Below are 21119 nucleotides of genomic sequence, written 5' to 3' on the forward strand. Positions count from 1 at the left end.
TGTTGTTCGGACTACGGCTAGTAATATTTTGATAAACTAACACGCGAGCATTATCGATTAGATAAAGAGAACTACGTTGTCCACTTTGCCAAAATTATTTTCCAATTTGCAGATTACATTGGAAGTCTCTTACAAAATGTTCTTACAAGTTACTGGAACATTCAATGTGGGGTGGAATAAAAATTTCATAAATACCTTCTTCCAATTTGGTAAATTTGTTAGATGTTTATCAATAAATGTAGGTGTAGTTATTGCTTTACCATAAAACTAGATAAGTGCTTTGATTTCCTTTACGCCCTTGCGCACTTTCAAACACTGGCCTCGTTATGCGCTAATCATTTTAGCTGCACAGATCAAGTGACTATGACGTTAATATTGGAGGGAGTTGTGAGATTAAGGGAGTGGAGGAAATTAAACAAAAGGATAAAGCGCACTGGAAATGTTCAATTTTTTTTTTCGAATTTGAATAATATATATTATCACCTCGTAGTTTGTTTGACAAACATGTCAAATAATGCCGCAGACTACCAAAAACTAACGATGACTAACAAACACGTAAAATTTTTCAAATTATTTTATCGTTTACATGGCACTTAATAAGCAGAGAAGTATCTAACTCTTCAGATCTGTTCACTAAACATAATTATAGCCTTACAGCCACTGTTCCTTTCTTAGTGGAGACATTTTGTTGATACATTACTAACGCCGCGCTGAGCTGTTAAATACTAAAACGATGGTTTAGCCAAAATTTTATGTAGCGAAACCTTTATAAATGTAAAGCCTTCCTAATAACCTTCCTAATTTATATTTTATACGACTGATGAATAACCATTAATGTAGGGTAAATATTTAATAGAGCTAGCATTTAATACTAAGCAAGGGTGAAACTGTAAAAATTGTTCAAAATAATCCCATGACATAAATTTAGGAGTATTATAAATTAAACTAAGCCAAGAACATTAGATAAAACAACTCGGCCTTAGAGTATCTTCCAATCTTTTAAACGGTCAGTGGCTGCCTTGGCATCGCGTCTGGGTTCCATTCAGGCGTCGTGAGTTCTGAACAAATCCTCCAGCACGACAAAGGCTACATTTTCCGTTTACTCTAGTGGTAGATTTTCAAATATTGTTAGGTTATTCGAAAGCCTGAAATGTTTGTCCGCGTTGAAGGTCGGAGGTCGTCGTAAACAAACGAAAAATTCGTTTATTGAAATTTCCGTCCACCGTTTTTTATTTTACAGCTCACAAATGAGTTTCAGTCGCACAATGTTTGCAGATACAATGCTCGTTGCTGCAATAATTTAATTGCATCGTGCGCACACTTCGTATGCACATATATACACAACTAAATATATCCATCGGAGTCCCATATAAAATAGTGTACTGTAAAAAGTTTTATATTCCCAGTCATTTAACTGTGGGTCGCGTCGGTAGCGGGTACACTTTACGTTTCCTTTAAATTTTTTAACATTTTCCAGCATCCTAAGACGGCGGGATGGAGGAATGAGGCTTGCAGGAGCCTCGGGACGTGTAAGAAATTCACAATTTTGTGAATAATAATTCACCGCGCGCCAAACGACCTATAGTTGAAAATGAATTTTGAATGGATAGGACGATACTTGCTGCACTGGGTGTAAATTTCATACTTTAGATCCCACCCGTGTAGGCATATTCCATTATCATATTTCTCAAATGTGTGGAAAATAGATATAAGTATAGCAAAACCAAAACTGAACTATAAAGATGATATGTACAGTTTTCCACATTTCTATACGTGTTAAATTATTTGATGTCCACTTTAATTCATCATACGCACGGAAATATTGAAAATCAGAAATTATAGTTGCTTTGCATAATCGAAATCTCTTCATATAACACCGTCTGGTTGTTATTATAATTGTAATTATTATCAATTATAAGAGAAATATTAGAGCATTCTCGAAAGATTTAATAATCTTACTCTTGTAAACACAAGAGCCTCGTCTCTTTATGGTGAGGAAAAGCTATTATTATTTACCTTGATAACACTGTATAATATGTATAATTGTATATTTATTGTAAAAAACATACAAATATTAAATAAAAATAAAAAAATTAAAATAAAAATTGTCTGGAATTATCTCTCGAATTTTAGCCGCACGCACACCATCAGACGTCGTCATATATCTCGATCTTTAAAAACGTATTTATTTTTCAATTTAGAAGAACGCGAATGAAATTATGTGAAAACTCCACTACTCGAGTCGGACGATGTCAAGTACTACTTAGTACACAGTGCCAAGCGCTAAGGTACCTAGGCCGTCATAGAGCATACTGGAAATTTCGGCCGTTGCTTAGCGTTACGGGTGGCAATGTTTGTAGCCATAGCAACTACTAATGTTCGGGAACGTTCTTAAGTGCAACTTGATTCGTATTGGCACCTTATTATATAAGCGGCAGCGGGAAGGTACTAATTCAGTTTACTACGTGCTACTTTTTAACGCGTTAATCAAAATAACTTATTCCTTTCGCGCCGCGATAACTTAAATAATCCTTACTGTAATAAATCTATCATAAAATATTACATGGTTTACTTTCAACACGGAACACATCTTCAACCTTCGCAACAGATGTATGAATGAAATTGTGTATGAGTGAGAATGAAGCATGCAGTATATGAGACGGCTAATTGTATGGAGATCTATCCTCTCTGCCTATTATTATCCTCTGCCGGGAAACAGCGTGATGGTTAGTATGTTAGTTGTAATCTTGGACATTCGTATTTCTATGTCTATAGTTGTAATTAATTTAATTACTAATATTTACGAAACCCATTGATAGTTTGGGGCATAAGAGATAATTTTTATCCGGTTTTTACACAGAATTTGAACAATTCATCAAATTTCAATGTTAAAATTCAAGTTCTGCCACTATCCAAGTAGGTACTGTGAAACGACCATCCCATGACGAAATAATAACTGAACTTTAAAAGATCTTTTAGAGAACTTGATTTTTAACTTGAAATTTAAATGATCGTTCAATTTCCGCGAAACAACCTGTCTTAAGAGCATATTTTAATAAATTATGATTCTCATTTTTCAATTTTTTGCAGGACCCTGGTACTGGCCGTGGTGTGCTTTTTGGAAATCGCCGCAGCACTTATTGTTTCAGGTAGTAACTAATTAGTTTTGTTAAATAAAATTCAATCTGTATTCCATCAGCAAAACCCTCACAATGCGATCAGAATTTTTTTTTGGAATGCGTAAAACACGACCCACAAAATTCTTTTTAAAAAATAGCAATACTGCCTATACACAATTTACTACATCTCTTTTGTGGCTGAATTCATAAAACATATTTCATCATTCGGAATGATTTGAATTTTATGTTTAATCATATTGTTCATTATCCACCATATCGTCAATATATTGTCATTACAACTGCGTATCTTTTTTCAGATTGCGTACGTTTTGTTTTTTGCTGCCTTTTGTGCACCATGTACGAAAAAGGGACAATTGTTTACGCACAGCTCCCTGATACTAGGTATGTTTTAACCGTGTTCAAAATGCAATATAATATTTACACAAAACACAAAAATGTTCCCTATTACTTCTGTGTCTAATTATAATATGTTTTAACCAGCACAAGATGCAGAAAAATATACTACCTAAAAATCTTAACCTTATCTTTCCCCTCCTCATCTTTCTTGAACCTAAAAACTCCCCAAAATGGGTAGGCATATCATTATTTCATTGGCAATAGTCATTTACAACTTTTCAGCATCGTATAAATAATAGTTTGCTTTTCCCTGACGGTATTGTATTATACCACAATTTATTTTATAAACATTAACTTTAAAAAAATGTGTAAAATAGTTTTTTTGTTTATTTTATATGATACCGATTTTCTGTAATATGAAATTATATATTTTTTTATGTTTTTTAGCTAGCATTCGAAAATTTTACCGATTTTATGTTCATAATTTAGTGGTATTTAAGAAAATAAAGTTATGCTATATGTATATAATTTTACCAACATTTTTTTTTCTTTAAATTCTTTACTTTTTACCATGTCTTATATTCTATACTTTTTTATTCTTTTTAAATTCTATTATATCTCAATCTTTTGATATACCTATTCTTTCAAATTAATAAAAATCATTTTAATGATTTCTTATATATATATTTTTTTTCCTTTCCTTTTTACTGTGTCTTACATTCTATACTTTTTAAATTCTCTTATATTTCAACACTAACTCGCACATATAAAATATCAACAGTTAATTTTTTTTTCTTATTAATACATTAATTTCTGAAATTACATTTATATGTGTGTAAATATATATAATATATAAATATACAAATAAATAAATATTTAATTTTAAATTACTTATGTTATCTAAACCTATATACTCCTTATTTTCTTTTAAATTATATACTTTTTATAATAATTTTAATTTCTTCTATATTTCATACATGATTTATTATTTTAATGTACTGTGTATATAATTGACCACCATATCACGGGTATGTGCCTAGTTTGGTGGTCAACACACCCAAAAATTGTAAAATAATCAAAAAAACACTGAATAAAGAAAAATTATTAAAAAAATAGTTCAGTACCAAAGTATTCATTTTTTTGCTCTAGTGCGTAAATGTACGGCCTTAATGAGGCACTTTTAAAAAAAATGCTTTTATGTAACTTGTATAGTTAAATGGCCAAAAGTACCTGTTTTTTAAGATATTTATTTAGAACAAAGCCCGGAACAGGAACATTTTTGAATATATTTTTTAAATATTTTCTTATGTATTTAAATTACCATAAAAATCACGGGTCCATATGGACCCAGTGTAGTACTGACGTTTGGTAAAATTAAGTGTAGTACTTAAAAGTTAAGTATGCATGACACATCACATACTTTTTGTACCTTTACACGCAGGAACGAGTAGGTATATCTTAATATACGTATTTGCTCACGTTGCTCATGAAGTTTATATTTTCCAATTTCACGATACGTAGTACGTTATATGTATTTATAACTTGACCAATCCTCTAGAGTGGGGGAGTTTTATGGACTCCGTCTGCACATTTATTCCCGGGGGGCGCAGTGAGCGCTGAATGTGGCATGATAGTGTACGACTCTACTCCGCCTGGCATCTACCGCATATAACATACAGTATCATCATAAATACCGCATACGAGATATTACCGCTCCAATGTGTGTTTATTTTCTGGAGGAGCATATTAAATATACTAGTCAATAAAGTATCGTTTTCCCACATGAAAGTTAATACCAAATATGTAGGTATTCGTGGATTAATACTGTAATGACTGTAAAATGTTGATGTGAACAGAAATGATTCACAATTAAAGTTAATTTTACAAACATCCATGGTTGGATGGGCTCATTACTTATACATGGTTGACATTTGTCACATGGGAACGGGTCGTTAATACGATCCGCTACACAGCATTCCCAAAGATGACATAGGCTCCAAGGATAATTATTTTCCTCAGAGCCTCATGCGCCAGTACTAATTTTAAAAAATTTCTGGTCTGGTGCCTCCAAAAACCCTCGACTGTGTAGAAATGGACGGTCCGTGTAAGTATTCAGTGATGTGCTTTAATGTTTCTTATGAAATCCTTTTAATCAGAAAAACGAATTCACCGCATTTGTATGTTAGGTAGGTATAGTACCTTTACAAGGACATCGGTCATAGGTCGAATTCATATGTTGATCTGCCTTCTAAGAGTTATATCGTGTTTCTTTTCAGAAGGAGGTAGGTAATTCATTTCACTGAAATGTTTTTTTCTCACAATACCCCCTGCTCAATCCACAATACGCGCAATGATCGCTAGTATGTATTGTGGTATATGAGTATTCAATGGAGGCTTTTACTTGGTGAGGTTAATAATTTAAAAAAATGTAAAATAGTACAATTTTTTTGAATATGCAAAAATAATATTAAAAATAAAAAAATAAAATGTTGACCAAAAGTCTCGTTAAAATAAGGTACAACCAAGTAACCAGGATCGTTGGCCAATTTTGAAGCAAACATTTTGTAATTCTACGCTGTCACTTTAAATAATTGTATCCATTCATTTTGAAAACTGGTCCCGTTGGGAGGCACCACGCCGTGACATATTTCAGATTTTCGCAATTTTTTGAAAAAAAGTGGTTCGTTAGTACCCATCTATTATTTTATTTAAAAAAAATTATAAAAAGTATGAGGCCAGTGCATTGTTTATTTTTTGCTGTTTTTATAGTATAATTGTAAAAAATATGACTTTACAAGGATTCCACAGTATTATATAAAAATAAGTCTTCTGTGTTTCCGGTAAATATCTAAGAAGAAAACATAAAACATTTTTAATTTAAAAAAATATTAATTTGTAGTAAGTTTTAGGATAACTATATTATACAGGAAATTGCAGCAAACCAGCTAAATTCAAAGATTTTTTGACGATTAAAATCAATAAAACTTCAGTAACTGTCCAGAAAATGTTATTTTGGCATTTGGCTAAAAACCTTCATAACACTGCATCCAAACTTGTACAAACTTTTTTTTATAATGTTGTATTATGTAGCTAGTTATTTTACTTCTTTGTACAACCAAGATAAATAAATTAATAAAATAATTAAAGAAATAATCCATTATTTTAATCTCTGCAATTATTAACTGATGACACATGCATTTTCCGTTCCCGACGTAGCCTTTTTGATCTACTCCGTGTGGGCGTGGCACGTGATCTGCGCTCCCGACGTGTTCACGTGGAATTTCTCCTTCTTCCTGATCAACATTGCTCACGTGGTGTTCATCATCTACGACATGAGGCCAGTCAAATTTGACCCCGAACTGGAGGAAGTATACCACAACTTGTTTGAACCATTCAAGGTATGTTACTATATTCATTTTTTTCGGGATAGTCGTCCAGAATTTTTACATCAATAATTCATGTCTACAAACCACTTTTTCTATCACCAAATTATTGATATCAAAGATGGAAATGGTTACCAACTTCACCACAAATGACCTACACAAATTCAACTTTATCGAAAAACATTTCGCAATGACTACAAATATATGAAAAGAGTTTTAGTAAAAAAATATATTTAAAAACAAATATATTTATAGAGTAACAAAATTATGTTCTTTGTTCTATGAATATAACCAATCAAAAAATCTTTAAAAAAAAATAGATATTCTATTTTCTATTCCTGAATTGACAATTAACGAAAATCAGGAAAGGTTAAGTACTCCGAAACCTCAAAATTGGTAGATAATTCGCATAGTATTCCAAAATCTTCCACCAAACAAAAATCTAAAAGTTTTTTTTTAGGATATTGCTCCTCTAAAGAACAGATTTTCTTTAAATAACAATAATTTGAGGAGTATAGATATAAAAAGATAACTGAAAACCAAAAGAACATTAAAGTATAACTCTCAGATCGTATTTTTACTTCCGATTTAGTTGTCCGGGTTAAGTCTTCCCCAAAGGAAAAACTTAACCCTTCCACTCACTTTTCCACAAATGATCATCTAGTCAATCAACATTATGTAAGTGCATGATATAAGCAAAATAAATACAAAACAATACAAGAACAACACGTCAACTCACCAGAGATCAAATGGGAAAATAATTCACCGACTCCAGATATTTTCATATCAGAAGGTTCGGCTCGGTAGAACTTCTAACAGGGCCTATAAATCCTACTGATTATAATAATCCTATATTATTTGTATTTTCATTGATTTTATTATTACAAATATGAAGAAAAAAATACATAAAATAATGATTAATATATTTTACTTTTCCAGAACATGAATATGATAAACTATCTATAACATTCACGTTTTTATGAGCTTTACTGTTATCATGCTGCCCTTGCCTTTATTAAAATCAATAACATTTCATTTTTTCTTGTTAAAATTCTTCTACTGTAGCCGTATTGATGTTGGGAAATGCCAAGTCACTCATCTAAACAACTTTTTATCCAAGTCAGCTTTCAACTGATCTACTAGGCATTGTTATTTAAAGTAGATCTTCAATAACTTGGCACGTCATTGTTGATTCGCAAAATAACGATGGTATTCATTATGATTGAGTCCGCTTATTGTATTGATTAAGGCAGACTTTGGGATACGGTAAAGGTATTTAATCTCCTCGGAATCTATAAATTCCATCTTGCTGATCGCCCGAATAGGTTGGAGATTCCGAAACCGCTTCTCAATTTTTAATTAAACGCATATACATTAAATACTTGAGAACCTCACTTGTGTAATATATATCATTATCGCCTGTTTCGAATGTGAAGTAAGAGCACGTCTTGACGATTTTAAGGCAAAACGGAAAATGAGTATTCAATTATATTACAAGTATAATGGACAAAATAAATCAAGTAAATATGATCTACATTGATTACTCGAAAACCATCGACAAGTTAAACCATTACATACTAAAAAAATATCATCAATTAGGCATCCATGGTGACTTACCTTTTTATTTTCTTGCAGTGGACTTAAATTTGTATCAGTTTAAGAAACTATTTTGAGCTTTTTTTTCTCCTGTGTACCTCAAGGTTCTGATTTAAGGCCAATATTAAATATTTATTTTTTATTATTTATTTATCTATTTACTTATACATACATTTTAAAAGTATACATATTGACATTGGATGCAAGTAATTCAGATAGATGTTCCATTTATAAAACATGGTAGTAGAACGAAATGTGATACGCAACTGTATATACATGATTATATGCTTTGTACTCCATTTACACTGAGACTATCCTCCCCCACACTGCACGCTCATCTCAAAAATTTCTTCTCGCATATGTGCGCAGTAAAACACATAATTTTATAAAATCAACATTTTTAATCTTTATCATAAGCACCCGCTAAACTGCAAAAGCATTTTATTAGCACGTCAATTTCACAATAATAATTACAACACTAATGCACAAATATTACGAGAAACCACAATATAGAAAATAGAGATGAAAGAAACACATTACAAAATTCTACAATATAAAGACCAAAATACACAGACCGATAGATATGATACATACACTCAAAATCCTACATATACTCAAACACAATACAATATAATAATAAGATTACATGCATAAAATCAATGTACGCTAATGTAGAAACATTATCAATATAAAAAATCTTGGTCTGTAAATCACTTTTTTAACATTTTTTTAGTTCAATGTTGCAATTTAAATCGCTTTTTATATACATTGGCATCGTATTTATATGTAGTTACAAGATAAGTGATTGGCCATTGTTCGTATTTATTTGTAATTTTTGGAATGGTCGTGCCTTAATTTTGTGCGTATGATCTATTGTAATTTTATATATGGAATCAGACAAAAACTTTTGATATTCTTAACAATAACCTTCAGAAATATCGATCTGAAATAATGCGTATGTTCAAAGATTAATGCATTAGAATAAAACTCTTCGAGAGCATCTCTTGTTATTATCTTATATTCCTCCCCTCTTTTATCTTCTTATTGGTTTTAAGGCAAAATATATCTCCCATATCTATCCAATAATAACTTAAGAAATATTTTTAGCTTAACGTAGTTAAACCACTTATGTATATTTATAGATCATAAATAAAGTCTGTTTGTTTGTCACAAAATAAATAAACCAAACACTAAACCTCACTTATCTGATACACCTTAAGATGGTATTGATAATATTCTTGTGGTCGTCATCAACATTATATATTTTTGTACAATTTTATTCTATGCTTTTGATTTAGAGGAAAAATACATAACCTTGGTTAGCATTGTATTTTCTCTGTACTGTACTCTCATATAATCCTACAGAAAGGTCACTTGAATAGATTGAATTGGATTGGATCGGCGCAGTTTGGGGAAAGTGAACTGAAAGAAAACTTACCTCATCTGATTGTAGTTCTTTTTATGTGAATACCGCAACGTCCCAACTGCTCCCGATTGTCCACAGACAGTGGATCAAAGGCATACCTTTCACACTTTACTAGGAGACACCTCACTAGGAGAACCTTTGCTGCGGTTTTTGTTGTATAAAGTATTTAGTATTCAGGAAAAGAAAGAACGATGCCAAAGACAATATTTTAGCAGGTTGGGTTAAGTTTAGAAGGTAAGGTTAGATTAAAAAAATAAATTTATATAAGTTATGAAATAGAAAAAAAACAAACCGATTTTTGAATTCTTCTTGAAAACAAAAAATTGACATTTTTTATGTTTGTCAGGTCACGCGGATCCAATACAAGAAGATGGTATCCTCTGAGTTTGCGCAGGTAATGTCCCTCCACGCCGGGGAGGCCTACGCCATGCAGAACCTCACGAAGACGGACAGATTGGGGCTGCTGCTCTCCGGGAAGGTACTCTGCTGTCTAACAACCCCCCATACTAAATACTAAAAGGAATTTTTCAACTGCGCGAAGAGTGGGGCGAAATGTAAAGGAAATTAAGGTAGCAGAGGATTGTTTATAATGAAAAATTCGGACTTACTGAAATTGTATCGTCTTTCTCCTGTTGGGTAATCTTTGCAATCAAACATATTGTAATCCTTAGAGCACCGGCGTTTGGTAGGTATGCTATCCTTGTTCTACCGGTATTACTATGGAAGATGCTCCAAGGAGCCTGCGTCATTGATCCTTCGACATCGGTGAATAGTCTTGAAATACGCCAAACGTGCCACTAACATGTGCAATGTGCATACGGTTGACATTTGTCACTTGAAAACGGGTCTACAGTCGGTCGGTTTCTACGACTCGTGTTTGATTGCAACAGCTTAGCTTTGAAACGATTTGCGTGCCTCTGTGTTTCCTCCCTCCTAAAACATGGTTGTTTTCAAGAACCATTTTAACTCCTTCCTCTTCTCAAAAAAGACCTTCATCCAATCCAACAAACTGGAAAACGAATTTCTTTCATGGATTCTTTATTCAAGATTCGTAAATAGTATCATATTACTTTTTTAAATCTTCGTATAGTGTGACCCTGTCTTTAGTAAATTATTCTTATTATTTCGCCCTTGAGGTATTTTTTCTTTAAAAAACGGCACATTACAAATTATCAAATTATTATTACTATCATTAACATACAGGTACTAAAGTTAAAGTTTGTCGCTCGTATTAGCTCATGTTCGTAAAACATCTGGAAGGTGGGTTTTTTTAAAATATATTTTGTCAGCCTCTTAAAAACATCTCTGTTCTTGGGAACATGACTAGGAAAAGAAATTATTTGTTTTTCAGTTACAATCACCCTTGAAGTTATGGGGTATTAGTTTGAATGTTTGTACGTATACTACCACTCATAATGTTTGATTTTGTTTTAACTAACTCGTTAAAAATGCTTTTATGGAAGATAATGTACAAAAATCTTTTACAGGACATTATTGCGTAGTATGCTAAGTACCTACCGACATGTCCTAAATAGTTACGTAACTTCCAAATAATACAATCCTAACCTAAACACGTGACTTGTGTTTTCTGTCTGAATTTCCACTAGTTTGAATTCACTGAAAATAATGGTTTTCACCACCTTCTGTTCCAGCTAAAATTTACTCGTTTATCAGCTCATCGTATAATTTGGCACTACTCAAATGAATAATAGTGTCATGAACATCCCAAAATACTTATTTAATCTGAATTAATATATATGAAATAAATAGCTGTACCAGAGTTTAGTGCTTGTAGGAAATAAACGATTATGTATATAGAATTCGATCATTGTGCCAGAGTGCACATTTTGAGGTCCATGATAAATTAACACAATGACAATTCAACACACCTTTAAAAAGTGATAATCATTAAAAGGGATGAAAAAACATAAAATATAAACATTTTATCAAAATACTCTTAAAATTTGACTGCATGCACATTTCCTAATAAAATATTAGTCATTCAGAATATATTTTTTTAAATTTTATTTTTTATTATTTAACATTATAAATGATAACAATATGCAGACTTATATATATATAATTTTTTCGTTATTATTCTATTTCTCCATAAGTTGAGCTCCAAGAGCCCCTGTTTATGGGAGGAGTATTTACATTTAGTTCTAATGATTTTTTAAACAATAATCAAAAACTTTTGAAATAAATACAAATATAATATTAACATAGGTACACAAATTAGAAAATTGTGTTTTTAAAGATAATTAAAATAATACATCTTTTTACAGATTAAGTAAGCGTGAGGAAATTAAGGGTACAATATATCAAGAAAGATTTAGAAAAATAGTTTTTTTTAAAGACAATCAAATTAATATATATTTTTTACAGATTGAGTAAGTGTAAGAAAATTAGGGGTACATTAGGGGAAAATTATTATATATGAACACATTCACGTAGTTGGTTGTTCTTATAAATATAATGGACGATATTCGAAAATATTTATGTATAATATTTTTAAGATCACGTGTTCTGACGTCATCATAACATTTTCATACTTTAATGATAGTTTTTTATGAAATTTGTCAATTCATTCGTAATAGGCCTGGAGTCCAGTTTTTAACAAGAAAAGGAATATTTTGACCAGATTTTTAATAAATTATCAATACTTTATGTTAGTAAATTTTCTACGTGTACATAACCTATTTAATCTAGTTTTTGTTTCATCTCTTGCATGACTTTAGATCACATTGTATATGTGTGTTGAATTGTCATTTTGAGTTATGTGATCGACAAATTTTGGCCAACAAGATATCACTGAACCGATAATGATACGTGTTGTCCACCATAAAACTGATAAAATTGCCAATGTGTAAGGTATTTCGACTTCTAGGCCTCACGCAGTTCAATGAAATTTATTATCTGTTCAATAAAAAATTTCGTTATGCGAAAATGATTTATCGACTTCACCAAAAGTAAGAAAAGATTAGTTTTGTTCGGGCACAGGGACACACCTTCACCACACTACTTGTATTATTTTCTACTTGCTTTTATTATCTATATAGATTATCTTTAAGGACGGGTTGTTTCCGAAAATTTGAACAATTCATCAAATTTCACGGTTAATTTTCAAGGACTATGAAAGATTTATTATTATTATTTCAGCTATGTAAACATCGGCCAATGAAACAACAGGACCTTTACAGAACTATTAAATTTGATGATTTGTTCAAATTCTCTGAATTAACCCGTCCTAATTAATCAATTTCAAAAAAAATTGTTGGATAATTATATTAAAAATTTAAAAAATTCATATCGGTATTATCTTGAATTTCTCTTTTTTTCTTTCTATTATTAATTTATTACCGACTAGCTGACATGTACCTGGCGTTGCTGAGGGTTATCTTTAGGAGATCCATCGCGGACTTTTCTGTAGGCCTTTTAAAGATACATCACGGACTTTTCTGTAGGCCTTTTAAAGATACATCACGGACTTTTCTGTAGGCCTTTTAAAGATACATCACGGACTTTTCTGTAGGCCTTTTAAAGATACATCACGGACTTTTCTGTAGGCCTTTTAAAGATACATCACGGACTTTTCTGTAGGCCTTTTAAAGATACATCACGGACTTTTCTGTAGGCCTTTTAAAGATACATCACGGACTTTTCTGTAGGCCTTTTAAAGATCCATCGCGGACTTTTCTGTAGGCCTTTTAAAGATACATCACGGACTTTTCTGTAGGCCTTTTAAAGATCCATCGCGGACTTTTCTGTAGGCCTTTTAAAGATACAATTAAGTAATACATTATTTTGATGTATCTCTTAAGGTTTAGCCAGCGCTACCAATGTAAGCGCACGAAATATATTTTTACGACTTATTAGAATACATTAATTTTCTCAACATTCTATATATATTATATGCATATATATATTATTTATTTTCAATGTATTATTTTTTTAATTTTAAATATATTATAATGTGTTATGTATTTTTAATTTTAAATGTATTATTTTCTTTAAAATTAAACAATAACTTTGTAAACATCAGTTATAGGTAAATACTTAATGCCGACCGGGTTTCGCTACAACCGTAGCTTCATCAGGGCTGTATAATACTACTAGTATCACATCACAAAGTAACCGCTTCATATGAAGAAATAGTATTATTTTCTCTTTAAATGTATTATGTAGATTATATTTTCATATTATAAAATGAAGACCTCAGCACGGGCAAGCCACCCAGTGAGGCCTACATTACTGGAAAACTTAAAATGTAAAAAATAATTTACCAAATAAATAATAATATATAAATAAATAAATAATATATAAATAAATAAATAAATATATATATATATATATATATATTGACCTCTTCCCGTAGTATGTTGATCCAGTAAGAAGTTGTTAGACTATGTTGATCCACCTTTAACACCATATAACTTGGCTATTGTGGAATACATCTGAATGAATTGACAACAGTGGTACAATAATTATCAATGTTGCCAGTTTGCCAGAAAAACCATTTGATATACTGTTCATAAAATTTTCTAAATTTGTATGGAAATCGGATGCATAATTTATGTTGATCTACCTAAATTGGCATACTTATGTTGATCTCATATATATTGATCTATTCCCGTAGTATGTTGATCCAGGTAAGAAGTTATTGGACAAAGTTGATCTGTGTCCCTATATATAGTTTTACTAAATGAACCAATCAAGAGCAATCGGTGGACTGTTCATCACAAGGTTTTATCTGATTCCGTAATCTTTTGTGATATTGAACTCAAAGTATTAGTCTCTAGAGTCGGATATCGCATGAAATGACTGTGAGATGGTACCGTTTCAAATCAAAATGACGTGTTCATTCGACTGTTTGTTGCTTGAATTGTTTATAAGAAATGTATGCGTATTTAGATTGAAACGAAACTTTCGCAAAAATCAAATCCATTAAAAAAATACCTACTGCGTGGCGGGCCGGATCGAAAGAGACTGGTTGAGGGATACCTTTTGACCATCAAAATCCAAAATGGCGGCAAAAGGCATAATGTTATATGGGAAATATTGAACTTGCATCTATTACCATCTCTCCTGATTACGCTTCGTGACTTAGTAGGGGTGGCCGGGTTCTTGGTTATAATGGGTAATTAATGGATGATTGGACGAGGTTGGAGCTAAGAAAAAACTGTCCAAAGAAGCGAAGCTAGCAGTCCACAATGGAGTGCTGGTACCTACCCTAATATATGGAAGTGAGGCATGGAACTGGCAGAAGAAGGCTGAAAGTAGACTGAATACTGTAGAAATGAGATCCCTGAGGCATATGTACGGTAAAATCATGTATGACGAAATGTGCGTATGCTGTGTCTATTCTACAGATATTTTATTAGAGCCTGTTAAAAGGAGCTAGCAGCATTGATCCCCAGTGCACCGTGCACGTGCTTGATAGGTACTCGACAACTCGACGGACACGAGCGGAATACACGTTCACAGTTAAGTTGATGTTATCTATACATATATGAACGGGTCGTTTCTCCGACTCGTTTTATCGTAAGTCGGCTCGTATGTGGAACGAGCTATCGGCATCTGTTTTTCTTCTTCAATCTAATCCGGGCCTCTTTAAGACCCGCATTAATAAATTCATTCCTACAGACCCTATCTTAATCCGCCCCATAACGCTGCCCAACTGGGTGGAGACATAGTTTCTATGTATTTAACGTATAAAGACAAGGGCACTCTTGTGAGAGGTGTCACATAAAAAAGTCATACCTCCGAATTTGAATATAGAGACATACAAAATGATCTATATTATAAGCAATGAATCCACCCATCTTTTATTGATTATCACATTATTTTAGAATTTAAAAAAACTCGTAAGCTTAATAATCGCAGAACTCAACTCAACTTCAAATATTAATATTCTGTATAAACGATTGTTACATCTTACCGGAGATAAATCATCAAAATGATAATTCATCACATCTTTAAAAAGTTATGTAAAGTCATGGAAAGTGATGAAACAAAAACATTATTAACTGGGTTAAGTAGGTTAGGTTCGGTTAGGTTTAAATTTTTTATTCATCGTTTCTAATGACTTTACATCACTTTTTAAAGGTGTGTTGAATTGTCACTGTGTTGAGTTATCATGGAACCCTTACCGGAAATGTTTATATTTCAAAGTTCTCTAAATAAAATGAAATGCTCTTAAAAGAAACATCTCATATTTAATATTATACAACAATATGACCGGAAGTCGGCATCTTTCTTTGAAATAAATAAATCATAAACTAAAAAACAGCTACAAGGTGGTTACAAATGCAATTATATTTAATCAATTTGTTCGATTATATTTTATATGAAGTTTTTTTTTACAGTGGGCCAAATGAATTCTATATGTGGCCAATTGAACCAATTCAACCAAAGTTGTCCAATTTTAATAACTTCGACGAGGAAAAGAAGTTTTTTAATTAGTTGAATAATAATTTTTCAAAATTTCAATTATGTTTAACGTAATACACTATCTGGCATCAAGAAAATCAGTCGAGTCACGAACCGTAACTATTTAGTGTAATAAAATAAAAAAATAAAATTATGTTTATATCATAGTTTGCTTTCAATAAAAAAGAAGGAAAAAAGTTTTTTTTTATGAATGAGATAAAACTTTCCCCCAAACAACGTGTATATTTAACTAACTAACTAATTAACGATCACGCCGTTTCCCCGCAGGGGTAGACAGAGAGGACGGACCGCCAAACAACTCGGTCTTGGCACACACTTCTTGCCTCATTCACATTCATACATCGTCTCATAATACTCTTCTATTATTCTGACTCTTGACATGACCCGACTCGAGTATCTGATTCACTTGATCGTGCCATGTCTTCCTCGGGCTTCCCCGACTTCTGCTACCATTCACATTTGCATCATATATCCTCTTTACACACTCCTATCTTCGCTCATTCGCTCTACATGCCCAAACCATCTAAGCGTCCCTTTCTTAATCTTACTCATTACGCTTACATCAGCCTTGCACTCTTTGCGGATCTCCACATTCCTCACACGATCAAACATGGTTTAACCACACATACGCCTCAGGGATCTCATTTATGAATTAAAATTAAAATAGCAACTTCACATTAGGAACGAGAAGACAACGAACAAATAAGTACATTGACTAAGTGTTACGGACGGACATGCACTTGAGCAAGACTTGGGAGCTGTATTCACAGAAACTTTAAAAAAAAAACTGACGTTTAGTTGTAGTACTGGGTCAATTGTACTGGTATCCCCCGAAAACATAAAAACATAAACAATATAAACTAATTTTTGAAAAGAAAGACAAACATTCCCGGGTTAAGAATAACCTGGCAATATTTGAAAATCTCCTACTACCACCACAGTCAGCTGAAAATGTTGCTTGTGTTGTGATGGGGGACTTAGCCAGCCCAGGAATTGAACACACTATGCCTGGGTGGGACCCAAACGCGATGTCAACTCGGCCACCGACCGGTCTAAAATATGGCGGAAATCGCTCCAGTGGATAAATAATAAAATGTAGTTTATAGGCACTTTATAAAAAAAAATCGTCTAAAGAAACAGAAAAATTTTTAAAACAGTAATAAATAAAATACATTCTGGAATCGTTAATAAGTCGTTATGAAATATTTAGCCGTGTTAAGTAATCAATAGTATCGCGGTGGCAAAACGTGGAATTCCATAGCCGTTTTTAATTTATTAAAAATATTTATGATATCAAAGACAAAACAATTAAATGTATTCTAATCAGGGTGTCGTTATATCCCGGCCGGCGGCTAGAGACTTAGAGTATTATTACTTTAAGGCCTGAGTCCGCAGGTGCATTATCTTAACAACGAAGAGTAGGTCTGATCAAATTCACAATACAGTATTATTCAGTATTATTCAGTCGGACGTGAAGGCCTACCGTCCAATCACCCTTTTGCCTGTTTTCAGCAAAATTTTGGAAACACTAATAAATAACAGGTTGCAGCAATATCTTTCACCAGCATGTGAGCGACAATTTGGCTTCGTCCCTGGGAAATCTACCGAGCACGCCATTATGTATGCGCTTGAATGGGTGAAGGTCTGTCCAAAGAAGTATGTCATTGGAATCTTCTTAGATATAACTGGTGCCTTCGATCACGCGTGGTGGCCGATGTTGATCACCAAAATTAAAAATAGAGGCTGCCCACCAGACCTTTTTAAAATCAACTGCGATTACTTAAATGATCGCACAATAGAGATCGTTTATGGTGATCAGAAAATAGTGCGTAAGGTTGATAAGGGATGCCCACAAGGCTCCATATTGGCACCTAAATATTGGAATATAAATTTTGATGACTCCTCCAGGTTACCCTTTCCTGAAGGATGCACATCGGTCGACTACGCTGATGATAAGTTGTATCTGGTCTCGGGGGACAGCAGAAGGGAAGTGGAAAGAAAGGCTGAAGAAGGTTTGCGAGCAATCCTCAGTTGGGGTGAGAGGAACAAGTTGAACTTTGCCCCCCAAAAGACCGTGGGACTCTTGATGAAAGGCACCCTCAGTAGAGGAAGAAATCCTTTCATCAGAATGGGAGCCTCCACTATTCAATTTGCAGACTCTGTCAAATATCTTGGTGTAACACTAGATCGATCGTCTTCCTTTTTAACTCATGTTAAAGAGGTCTCCAGCAAGGCCCAGGCCCTCTTCTTGAAACTGAGAAGAATCTCTACAGCTGAGTGGGGGTTGCGATCCCCAGCGCTGCGACTTCTTTATAGGGGTACATACGTGGCGCAAGTCTCGTATGCTGCCTCTGTGTGGGAGCACCGTTTGGGGAATTCGCTTATACTCTCGGCTCTCAAGAGGGGTCAGCGAACCCCCTTGCTGGCGCTCTCCGGTGCTTATAGAACCGTTGCTTCAGACGCTTTGCCCGTGTTGGCCGGTATTTTGCCAATCGATCTAGAAATTAGGGAGGTTTTAACGAAGAAAAAGTTGACCAGGGGACTCCCCGCTACCCATCTCGGCGTAACTCTTACGCCAGGCGGTGTCGGGACTCTTCCTGGACTGCTTAGACAAATGAGTGATTTGTCACTCAACGAGTGGCAATCTCGCTGGGATAGGTCGAATATGGGAAGATGGACTTTCTCCTTCTTCCCATCAGTTAAAATCAGAATGGAAGGAGCCCACATTAAATTGGATCATCACATGACCCAAATTTTGTCAGGACATGGTGAGTTCAGGGGGAGACTACATAGACTCTCCCTGTCCCCACATCCAAACTGCGCGTGTGGTAGTTCTGATCAAACCGCTGAGCACATTTTGTGGCACTGTGAGATTATGATGGATGCAAGAGATGAATTATTGGCCGGTTTGGAAGTAACAACGAGACCGGTTTGGAACTCCGATCTCGTCTCGAACAAAGTGAATTTCGAGTGTCTGAGGAAGTATACAAAGATCTGGGTTGAGAGATGGTCTGATCTTAGAGTCGAGTACTAGACTAAAATCGATAGCTTTAACGCCAGGTGTTGCTCCTGGACACAATGGACTGCGAGACAATTGTTTTCATGTACATATTTATAACTGTTTTTTTTTCTTTTTCTTTCTGTTTATTTACTGTATTAATTAGCATTCTACAAATTTTCTGTTCCTGATTATACTAATGTTTATTATTTGCATCTAATGTTTACTTTCTATCTCTTATTGCAGGTTATTTTGGATATTTTGTAACAGACTGATTCTGCTTATAATTTTTTTAAGATTTTCTTTTATTTTTATACACTGCTTTGTATCTTGTTCTTTCTTTTCTACTATAGAGTGACCTGCTTGCTGGTAGTAGCACTGAACTTATATTTTTCTTGTGTCAGTCCGGCGTACCCCAACTCTGGGGTGACAGAAGACCTCGTCCGTGCATATCAAACTTCAAGATCAAATCACGATGAGGGATCTGTGTCATCGTCTGCTCGCAGCGCCTCCCCTGAGGTCAGGAACTGGATTGAGGATGGGCCGAACGTGGATTGGCGACCTTCCGCCCTGCCTCCAGGTATTCCGACGCTTTCTCCTCATGGTCTTCGGGATATTCCCAACCCCAACTCACACTTCTCGTCGAGGCACAACCGGTTTCCTGGCTTAGGGGCGCGGAACCTGATTCTCGTGAAGCCGATCCAACGCCCAGCTTTCTCTCCCTAGGTCTGCCTGTTAGTGGGTATCGACACCCCCTTCACCACAGAAAGAGGCGCATACTTTACCATTTTTCTTTTTTGTTCTCTTTGTAGGTGGCTGTGTATTATTTTAATTCTTCTCTACCTATTGTTGACATTTTGTAAATGTGTTTTTATTATATTAACCAAGTAGAATAGAACTTACTAAAATTATTAAAACACAGCACTTGCATACTGCGAATAACAACGTATGCATGGACATTTTGGAGGTCTTGTTTTGAAATTTTAAATGTAGATTCGTTTTTTAAAAAATTAGCGTCCTTGCGAGAGCTCTGAAGGGGTACCATCAGTACCTAAAACAGGGCGGGGAAGTGGTGGGCCTCCTCCAAAAATACAGTATTATTTTATTAACGAAATTAGTTTTCATACAGAGAATATCCAAAAAAACGTTTTTAGTGTATAAAAACATATCGGCTTCTTTGTCTGGATGTGGTGTGATTTCATTTGTATTTTTTTATGAAACATTAATATGAATCATCGAGGAATTATCAAAATTTAAATAAAAAAATATTGAAGTGTTTTACGCTCTCCTCTAGCTGGTATTAGTATAGCACTGCACGTGCCATCCATAAACTGTGAAACAAATCAGCCTCTCGTTGGGTGGTCATGTTAAATGAATGTTATTCACTGACACTATTTCTGTTTTCATTTTTAAAAAAAAATATGAATATCACACCAGAGTCCCTGGAGCCAGTGAGACTATGGCATCCCAAATCGGGGTTGTCGTGAGACTGAAGATATTGTGAACCTCGAAGGAGATGACGAGGAGGAAGTTGGGATAGTACCTGGCTATTCAGATCTGGTTGCCAAACACTAATTGTAAAATAGTACAAATTAATTTTAGTAAAATTTATTTCAGCCCGCGACCTTCGGATTGCTAGTCGATAGCCTTACCCCTCGATAACAGAGGCCGTCATTTAGGTACGTTTTAAATTATGTTTTACATTTGAAAGTAGACGTTTATCACAATTTGGGAGGAGGGTATGTGTACCACGGCCCCGGGAACCATTTATTGGATAACCCACACTTCTG

General features: G+C 33.9%; 1 protein-coding gene across 1 annotated transcript in view; it reads left to right on the forward strand.

Moving 5' to 3' along the window:
• LOC149426336 (popeye domain-containing protein 3-like) overlaps positions 1 to 21119 on the forward strand; it is a 71108-nt gene that overhangs the window by 18941 nt on the left and 31048 nt on the right. Inside the window, exons 2-5 of the mRNA XM_089636451.1 lie at positions 3091 to 3149; positions 3437 to 3521; positions 6693 to 6874; positions 10228 to 10359. Of these exons, the coding sequence (XP_089492577.1) occupies positions 3091 to 3149; positions 3437 to 3521; positions 6693 to 6874; positions 10228 to 10359 (458 nt within the window). The remainder of the gene's footprint in view (positions 1 to 3090; positions 3150 to 3436; positions 3522 to 6692; positions 6875 to 10227; positions 10360 to 21119) is intronic.

This window comes from Hesperophylax consimilis, chromosome 1 (genome assembly GCF_061612785.1).
Source record: "Hesperophylax consimilis isolate HC1 chromosome 1, BYU_Hcon_1.0, whole genome shotgun sequence".
Classification (NCBI taxonomy): Eukaryota; Metazoa; Arthropoda; class Insecta; order Trichoptera; family Limnephilidae; genus Hesperophylax; species Hesperophylax consimilis.